The sequence below is a fragment of the Drosophila miranda genome, chromosome XR (genome assembly GCF_003369915.1).
Source record: "Drosophila miranda strain MSH22 chromosome XR, D.miranda_PacBio2.1, whole genome shotgun sequence".
NCBI classification, from domain to species: Eukaryota; Metazoa; Arthropoda; class Insecta; order Diptera; family Drosophilidae; genus Drosophila; species Drosophila miranda.
This window is the reverse complement of record NC_046674.1, coordinates 10,866,577-10,875,581: the sequence shown is the minus strand read 5'-3', so window position 1 is coordinate 10,875,581 and position 9,005 is coordinate 10,866,577. Positions and strand designations below refer to the sequence as shown.

The 9,005-nt window shown below is 51.5% G+C and overlaps 3 protein-coding genes across 7 annotated transcripts; all 3 read right to left on the bottom strand.

Annotated features, from left to right (window-relative positions):
* Positions 1-651: 651 nt before the first annotated feature.
* Positions 652-2,059, bottom strand: LOC108152866. Of its 2 annotated transcripts, none has more exons than XM_017282496.2 (3): positions 1,931-2,059; positions 1,206-1,858; positions 652-946 (listed from the first exon to the last, which is right to left on the bottom strand). In XM_017282496.2, the coding sequence occupies exons 1-3, from the start codon at positions 2,034-2,036 to the stop codon at positions 701-703; spliced, it is 1,005 nt and encodes a 334-aa protein (XP_017137985.1). In that variant the 5' UTR covers positions 2,037-2,059; the 3' UTR covers positions 652-700. The 2 variants fall into 2 exon arrangements, with proteins under 2 accessions (XP_017137985.1, XP_033243611.1); XM_033387720.1 differs by having other exon boundaries at positions 1,206-1,852.
* Positions 2,060-2,090: 31 nt separating this feature from the next.
* On the bottom strand, positions 2,091-4,934 carry LOC108152865. The gene is made up of 3 exons (XM_017282494.2): positions 3,800-4,934; positions 3,358-3,729; positions 2,091-2,178 (listed from the first exon to the last, which is right to left on the bottom strand). The coding sequence occupies exons 1-3, from the start codon at positions 4,731-4,733 to the stop codon at positions 2,114-2,116; spliced, it is 1,371 nt and encodes a 456-aa protein (XP_017137983.1). The 5' UTR covers positions 4,734-4,934; the 3' UTR covers positions 2,091-2,113.
* An 832-nt stretch (positions 4,935-5,766) lies between these two features.
* Positions 5,767-8,757, bottom strand: LOC108152863 (phosphatidylinositide phosphatase SAC1). Of its 4 annotated transcripts, none has more exons than XM_017282491.2 (3): positions 8,642-8,757; positions 8,237-8,371; positions 5,767-8,104 (listed from the first exon to the last, which is right to left on the bottom strand). In XM_017282491.2, the coding sequence occupies exons 1-3, from the start codon at positions 8,688-8,690 to the stop codon at positions 6,288-6,290; spliced, it is 2,001 nt and encodes a 666-aa protein (XP_017137980.1). In that variant the 5' UTR covers positions 8,691-8,757; the 3' UTR covers positions 5,767-6,287. The 4 variants fall into 4 exon arrangements, with proteins under 4 accessions (XP_017137980.1, XP_017137982.1, XP_033243610.1 ...); XM_017282493.2 differs by lacking the exon at positions 8,642-8,757 and adding an exon at positions 8,503-8,572; XM_033387719.1 differs by lacking the exon at positions 8,642-8,757 and adding an exon at positions 8,429-8,556.
* Positions 8,758-9,005: the final 248 nt, after the last annotated feature.

Sequence of the window (9,005 nt, the reverse complement as noted above, 5' to 3'; positions counted from 1 at the left end):
CGGCGGTCAGCAGAGACCACAAATCGAGTCGAGTCGAGTCGTGTCTCTCTCTGTCCCTCTCGCGATCTCATGATCTGCCTCCGCCTCTGCAACTCGTTTTGCGATGACCAGCCTCTGCATTGGGTGCACCGATCTCTGCCGGAGATGCGGTTTATGGTGTCTTTTAATTACAGGTGTGCAATAGATGAAGATGGTCTTCGGCTTGGAGATGCCCTGCCTGGGCGCTGGTTCTGCTGCTGCGGTAAGCCAGAGATCCATGAAGAATCCATGAAGATGTATTTTTAGATGCGAAACTGCTTCGGCCTTCGGCCTTCGGTTTATTAATAGTCTTATGGGTGGGGTTTCTCTTGAAGGATTCGTAACGGAGAGCTTAAGGAGTATTTCGAGATGCAGTATGTGTCCCATTGCCCCCACGTTCAAATTCCCATTTTCAAATTCTAAATTTCACATTTATTGCTTAAATATTCCCCGAAATATGAATATAAATATTCGTTTCCAAAAAGATGTCAGTGGGATGCCAAATTGAAAATTGAAAATTGAAATTGGAAAAAAACTGCTCGAATTTTGATGGGAATTTCTCTGGTGTGTGTGTGTGTCTGTGTGCGGGATGATCCTTCAAAAAGGCTCTCAATCCTTCAAGCTCTTTAGTCATGTCCGGTGGTTGGGTTGCGACGCGTGGCGGGGCGGAGGAGGAGGTGGATTACTTCTTCTTCTTTTTCCCCTTGCCCTTTTTGCCCTTTTTGCCCTTCCCCTTCTTGCCAGCATTCAGGAGGTCCTCGGTGACATAGGTCTCGGCGGTGACCTTGCTGCTGGGCAGGATCACTGGCTGCTTCGGTGTGCGCAGCTCAATCTCGATGACGTTCTTCTTGTGGCGCGACTTGCCTTTGCTGCCGAGCTTCACGAGGAACACATCGCTGTCGGTCTCGTCGCAGGTCTTGTAGCACACCTGAATGGAGATGGAAATGGAAATGAAAAATGAAAAAGGAAAGGCTTTTGAGACTGTGTCACAATTGGAGCTGTTGCATGTTGTGCAACAGTGGCAGCAGTTGCAACAGTTGCGGAGGCAAGTCACGACGCCATAAAACAAAAAAAACGAGCACACATTCCTCCGCATAATAACCATCGATGGAGCGGAGTGGAGTGGAGCGGAGTGGAGCTGAGTGGAGTGGAGGAATGCGGAATACAGCGATGGTTTTGTCACTCACCTCGATGCCCTTCTTCTTGGTGTCCATATTCACGCCCTTCATTGTCTGCTGAATGTCCTTGTGGTCCACCTGCATGCAGCAGCTCCGTTGGTTCTGTGCGGGCGGACAGGCGGGCACCAGGGGCGGCCCTCCGCCGCAGAGGCGCTGGCGATAGCACTCCTTGCGGTCCTCCTGGAAGTCGCAGGCCTCCTTAATCTTCGAGAACGGCACATAGTAGTTGTCCGTCTCGCAGGCCTCGTTCCCCGAATACTTGATGTTCGCGCGCACCTTCGGGATCTTGGGATGATTGATGATCTTCCCGCCGACGCGGCGCTTGATGTGGTTCCGGGCAAAGGTGCTGCGCTGCATGAGATCGTGCAGACAGGGATCTTTCGCCGGCTCGCAGTCGTCGAGGCTGTTGCGGTAGCAGGGATCATCGTCGGCCCCCAGATCGGGATTGAAGTTGCTGCCATCGTCGACGGCCTCCACCTTGTGGGTGTCCTTGAGGACGCGGATGGTCAGGCCGCTGCCGTTGAGGCAGGCCTCGAACTCGTCGTAGGCCTCGGGTCCCGGATCGGGGCGACGCGGTTGCAGGAAGCACGGGGCAATCTCCGGACTGCAGTCACAATCGTACACGCACTCGCACTGACAGCAGTCATCGCAGTCATCTATCGCTGAAGGAGCAGGAGGATCAGTCTGGAGGCTCAGTCCCCCCTGGAGGAGTGCAAGCGAGTGGGGGCACTCACCTGGCGGAGGCGTCTGGGGCGCCTGCAGCATGGCATCGGTGATGGGCAGCTTGCAACTGACCTTCGCCTTTCCCTTCTTGCCCTTCTTCCCCTTCTTCTTGGCCATCGCTCAGTCTGTGGTTTGGGCTGTGTCGGATGTGTCTCGAATTTCAATTTGGATACGGGAGATCGATCCCGGAAGATTTACTCAATTTGGATATTGTACTTAACCAGCAAATGGCGCAATTTCCTTAGGGCTCGTTTCCGCGCTACCAAAGAAATACAAAGAAGGAACGGTAACAGACGTTTAGTTTTCTTCACAGATTGAATTTGAATTCAATTTTGTTTGAATTAAATCAAATTTAAAATTTGAAGGCTTACGAACGAATTGAATTTTGTGTTTTTACGGCAACGAAAATTTCCCCATTTGTGGAAACGAAACTGAACACTAGAATGATTGTAATATAATGAACGATTGATGCTTTACCCGATGCCAACTTTTTCCGGTTTAATTTTCCGTTTCGACTGAAATTTTGGCTATAGTTTTCTCGTGAATTGTACTTCAGGGCCTACTACATTGTCGATTGGCGCAAGATTGTATGTACTTTTGGGCGGAACTTTGCGGAGGGGACTATGATACGTTCAAACGGAAGGAGTCTGCCTTTCGAAATGGAGATTTTTTGAAGATTATAGTTTGAACTTTGAGCCGCAGTCGATTATTGGACGATTGATGAAAAAACTGATGGACTAGGATCGCTTCTAATTGCAAGGATTGTTGTAGATTAATATCGAACGGTAGCGGGAATGTTTTGGGCAGCGGCAAAGGCCGCGGCTCGACTTTTAAACGCGGCAGAGGGCGCTCACTGCACGAGGAAGGGTGTGAGAGAGAGAGAGAATAAGCATGGTCTCCTTTTGGCTATAATAATGATCCAATCTGATTCAGATTCGGCAATCTGGATGCCACAGATGTTCGCTTTTGTAGGAGCGGTAGTGGGTGTGGCGAAATTTGGAAACAATCTCGATTAAGGGCGATACCACAGGAGTCTGTAAACAAAATGTGGTTGCTCTAGCTCCTATAGTCTCTGAGGACTAGGCCTCAAGCAAGACGGACATACGGACGAACAGACAGACATGGGTATATGGAGTACCGGGTATAGAAATACTCTATCCCTTTGATCTTCAATCAAATATTTCGATGACTTTGCATTTGAATCGAACGGAGAACGATATTGATGTGTGATGGCATGGAAGGAGGAGCACAGAAGCCAACGAAGTGTAACGAAGAGAATGAGATCGTGTGCGTGAGCCAGTTGAATGGGTTTCCACTCATATATAGAATCCATCGAAATATCGATGAAAGATCAATACCCAGGATACCCAGGTAAATGGAAATCTTTAGCCAAAGATCAGATCATCTGGAAGTCAGCCCTGCAGTCCTCTGCACTCACCTGCATCGCAACAGGCCTCGTACTGTGGACAGCACGCATCACAGGGACTGGAATTTTGCGGCTTAGAACAGGATTGGCCGCCAGTGGCCCATGAATCGTAGGCACTGGAGGGTCCGGGACTGTCATTCTCGCAGTAAAAGCCGCCGCCCGATTGCCTCTTCTTGTCCTTGCCCTTTCCCTTGGCTTCCTTCGCCTCCTTTTTGTCCTTTTCGGCCTGCAGGTCCTTTCCCTTGGCCGCAGCCTCGGCTTCGGCCTTCTTCTGGTCCTGGACGTAGCGTGGCCACGCGGGAATGCCACCGCAAGGGGCGCAGGGCTGCAGGCGCTGCTCAATGACGGAGAGGGGGCGACCCTTGCAGGTGACAGTGGGACATTCTATGGGGAGGAAAGGAGGCAGGATGAAGGAGGATTTACAGCGGAAGGAGGAGGATGATGAAGGTCTTACGTCTGTCGAACTCATCCTCGCAGTAATCGCAGGGGCACTGCTTGTCCAAGTTGCAGGCGTAGTACCGCAGACACTTGGGACGATCCGAGTCGGACCGCGCGCACGGATCGGGCATCTGGCAGGGCCTGGGACCCGGCGGACACCCAGAGCCGCGGCACCGGCCGCCCTTCTTGTCCATGGGCCCTCCGGTGGCGCTGCTCGGCGGACAGGAGCCGCAGCCGGCGCAGGGATCGGGTTCACTGCCACAGGGAGGTGGCGGCGGACACGGCGGCCCACAGGGGGGACAGGGCGGACACTTGGGGTTCCGCGAGCAGACCCTGGAGAACGGGAAGGAGGAGACAATCGCCGGGCCGTTGCACACGAGCCGCATGATCAGGACAATGTTGCCCGTCTGCATGTTGCAGAGGTTGAAGAGCGGCAGCAGGCGCTTCGACAGCTCCGAGGTGGGGCACCACTGCTCCCTGCGCCCGGAGTGCGGCTCGTAGCAGTAGCAGTCGTCCTGCGGCATCTCCTTGTTGGGGGAGCGCAGCTTGGGCATCTTCTGGAGATGCAGCTGCAGGGCCTTGCTCCAGTTGGGATTCTCCGCGTCGAAGGACTCGTTCACGCGCTCGAAGATCGGCTTGGCCGCCAGATCGGACAGACCAATCAGGAACTTACAGCTCTCCGTCCGCTTCTTGTAGACATGCACCTGGATGCGATCCTTATCGGTCACCGGCGACTCCAGCGTGAAGAGGCAGCACTTGCCGCACTTCGGGCCACACGGATTCACGCACGCCCCGTACTCGCGGTCGCAGACGGAGAGGAACACCGACGACCGGAACGAGATCTCCGTGCAGGTGGGGTACTCCTCGGGGGCGCACAGATTCTGCCGCGTGATCAGCAGATCGTCGACCACGAACTCGAACATGTAAAGGAATGAATTTTTTCCGGGCATTTTTCCAAAAGAATTTTCTATAAAATTTTCCCAATCGAATTTCCAACTAAATTTTGAGAATCTTTGCTACAATTTTGATGGCAGGCCGAACAGTATATAAAAATAAATGAATGGAAAGGGGGGGACTATTGGCATTACAAGTTGGATGCAATTCTCAAGGCATACTCATCTGAGGGTTATCGAACAGGGCGAATATACTGAGTAATAACATATATCGTACATATGTGATATACTCGTATGCCAGGAATCCCAACAGCTCATTCGTGTGCTCAAATCGTATGTCAAGTCGACAGATTTACAAAAGGCAATCCTTCTTCAGGGTTCAAGATTCAACGGCCCCAGAAGGGCCTTTCTTTCGGTCTCCCTCCGCCTTGAGGATTCACTTTAAAGACTCGTACGTGTCACGTATCACGTGTTCTTTCCTTTGTTAGAACGGGACAGCCATACATAATGCTACCGATTTGCTCTCTAACCGGAACCGATCCTCTCCATTCCAGGTCTCATTACCTCTCCCTCTCGCTCTGTCTATTAGCTCTTGCCTATGACATTGAAGTGACGTTTAACCCATTAACCCTATTATGACAAGCTCTAAAGATGATTTGTACTTGGAGAATATTTGTAGTCCCAAGGAATTCCCGAGTTTCATGAGGTATCCCATAGCGGTAGTCCCTCATTTCTCATAATACATACGAGTACGTATATATGGATAGATTTACGCCTGATATGTATGTATCCTTAAAGATTGGTGTAGTCCCAAGGAATTCCAACATTTCCCATGATGCACATATTAGGACCAGCGATGATGCGCGTATATCACAGGCAGAAGGCCGTAAAAAGAACCAGTAGGGGAGCTAACCCTAATTTGGGATAGAGGTAGGGGTAAGGCCAAAAGAATTCCATATAATTCCATGACTCTAGCCTGACTCTAGAGGAACCCACGGAGAAACGTGACACGTAACAGAGAAACCTCAAAGATCTACCAAATATATGTACATGTACATCTTATCTTTAAAGAACAAACTCCACTTTGAGCTTGAGGTGTTTTCTAGCAATGCGTAAAATACTTTATTCAACGTCACGTTATATGGTTCTACAAAAGATTGCTTGATCGATTGATTGATTGAACTACTTTGCACTTAAAAAAAAACATACAATAGCTAAAAGGCGGGAGGCACCGGCACCCCACCCCGTTACGGATCGGATCCCCCATCCGAAAATGTATCTACAGAATTCCTACAGGAGGAGGAGGAGGTGGAGGAGGAGGAAAAGTCTTGCCTTAAGATCTACCATAAAGTCGAGTCGATTGCTAAATGCCAGTGGAAAAGTGAAAAAGTGAGGGGGAAAGCCCAACAGAAAACAGAAAACCAAACACAGAGCGTGGAATCGATTGAATCATCGTTTTTCAGGAATTTACACGAGTGTTTACAGGATTTGGAGGAAGAGAAGGAGGAGGTTTGTGTGTGTGTGTGTTTGGATTCCATATCGTGGAAGCGTCTTGTGTGCTGCTGCAGAGGTAGATCCTAGAGCCTAGATCCTTCCTAGACGACACTAACGTCAGGCGCCGCGAAAGGCCACCGGCGGAAGGAGCCGGGGCCATTGCACAAACTCCACGCCGTAGTGGAGGATCCCCGTGGCACTCACAGCGACCATGGCGCCCCAGAAGAGCATGAAGAGGAGGTTCTCCGTGTTGAACTCTGCGGGATATGTGAGGGTGATCATGAACATGGCCACGGCCATCAGCAGGACCGATGGGAAGGCAAAGAACCGCCATCCCCGACGCCACTCCAGCGGCGAGGGCAGGGCCCCGCCCTCGTTGTCGTTGATCAAATAATGGCCAAGGAACAGATCGATACCGTCCTGCCGCTGCCCATCCGCAAAGTTATTCAGGTAGTACCGAATCATCGAGTTCTTGCCGTCCTGCAGAGCTCCCGCTTTGGTCCGCTTCCCGGTGCGCGTAAAGTCCGTCTTTAGCGCACCCGTGCCGGAGTACTGCAGCGAGATGAGGTCGGCATTGTCCGCCCAGACGCCCTTGAAGAGATCCTCGAAGCTACGCGATGCCTGCTCCACGGGCTGGCCTACATGCAGAACGCCCAGCTTCTGAAGGACGGACGTTAGGGAGCGTCGCGCGAGCATGCTCTGGACGACATTCGTGCGATCCAAGCAATCGATGCAGTTGGTGCGGAACACCCCCGTCTGGGTAGACACCAGCCGGCCGTCGTCGAAGCTGTGATAGAAGGCAAACCTCTCCGTGTCGTGGGCCAGCCGATCGATGAGGATGTTCAGCCGATCCCAGCGCATCTTCCGGCACTCGTGATGGAAATCGAAGGCCTCGTACTTGACATTCGGATTGGCCAACTCCCTGACGAGCCGCTGAAACGTTGCCTCCAGCTCGCCCTCGGCGCCCTTTTGATCCACTAAATTGACGGCCACCTGGGCGCCGTAGAGCTGCACCTGATCCCGAAAGTGGGTGGCACAGGCGGCCAGGTGATCCTTGCCGGGGATCAACCTTGGGCGGGGCTTGTACCGCAGATTTGGCAGCTGGTGCCAGTAGAAGGGCATACTGCCGCGCGTCTGGACGAAGCTCGTGTGTTGTCCGTTGAACTCGACGATCTGCTCCGTTTCCACAAAGTTCGCCACATGCCCCTCGTCGTCGATGCCGCGGCAGAAGAGGCGCGTGCCCGCTCGCTGGACGGACCGGCGGGTAACGATACTCCAGAAAAAGGTCTGGCCGTTGATCTGCACCTGGTTGACGGAAACGAAGCCGTGGATCAGTGGAAGCTGGAACTTCTCCATCTTGTCGCAGTGGAACTGCTGCAGCACATGGCCGTTCCACACGAACCGCGGGTCGGCACGCTGCAGCAGGCCCAGCCGCTGGGGCTGGCCAAGCAGCTCCCGCCGCCGCTGCATCGTGTGGGTGAGGTCGTAGCGGTACGAGAAGTAGAAGTACTTGGTGTCCAGCGTCTTGCGCAGCATCTGAAGATACGTCTCGTTCTCCTTCCGCTGAATGGCATTCGGAATGTACGGAATAATGTCGTATCCGGCCAGCCGCCACACAATCGCACCGTTCAGCACGCCCACGAACAGGCGGTGGGTGGCCACCAGCAGATAGTCGCAGCTGAGCAAGTGAATCGTGCCGAGGACACCGCAGATGCGGCGGGTGGGCCGCAAGTTCGCCAGCTGTCCGCCCGTTGGCTGCACTCGCGTAACCTTGTCGTGGCGGCCGATAATCAATACCTCCCCGGTGCCATTCGGCTCCACAATGAAGCTCTCGGGGGTGATGTAGAGGTTCATGTCATCGTAGACCTCATTGTCGTCCTCCATGTCGTTTCCCCTTCCGGTTATTAGAGGGGGTTTATTCCGATTTTCGGGATCTACAGAGAGTGCGAGAGAGAGAGAGAGTGGGGTGGAGTGGGGTGGGGCAGAGACACCTTTTATCAGTAAATTGTTATTTCATTTTACGGATGTTATGGAATGTTTTTGTCTTACTGTTTTTGGTGTCTTACTGTTTTTTATGGCCAAGAAATTCCTATTTATCTCGCGACTGCAGGCAGAGGCACACGCACAAACATGCAGCAGCAGCAGAACTTTTATTATTATCTTCTTCCTGTTGCACCTGCTACCACCCCCCGACAGGCCGCCTACAATGTCAATAGAGTTTACAGTTAAACACAACACACACACCACAAATTATATACTTAATCTACGTGTTCGTTTTCTGTGGGATAATCTTATGCTAATTTTTTGTTTTTATCTCTTTTTTTGCCAATACGTGTGTATGGTGTGGTGTTGTGTGGCCGTCGCGTTTTTCTGCAGAGGACCCGCTACTCGGTATTATTCCTATTGTGGTATTATTGGTGTGACTGTTGTCGCGGTATATTTGGTGTGTGCTTGCGACGCTGCCAACTCACTCGGTCTTCGCTTGTTTCGGCGAAAGAGCCGAGAACTCCAGGAAGACATGTTATTGCTGTTAATTTACATACTAATTTAGTTGAAATTTACACTTTTTGTTGTTGTGTTGTGGAATAAAATTGTGACAAGTGTTTAAAAAAGAATATGTCATTGCAGTGGCTGTCAAAAAGGGGCTGCTACGGCACTGCAGAAGAGTTCTAAGCGAGTTGGCAGCGTTCTAGGGCTGCAAACCATTCGATTGTTGAAACCAACGATACATCGACTATATCTTTTCCAAAAAATGTAAAAAATTATAAAAATATGTCTGTCATTTTGTGTTATAAGTATTTTATATACTCTTAGGTATATTTCGGTATTTTATCA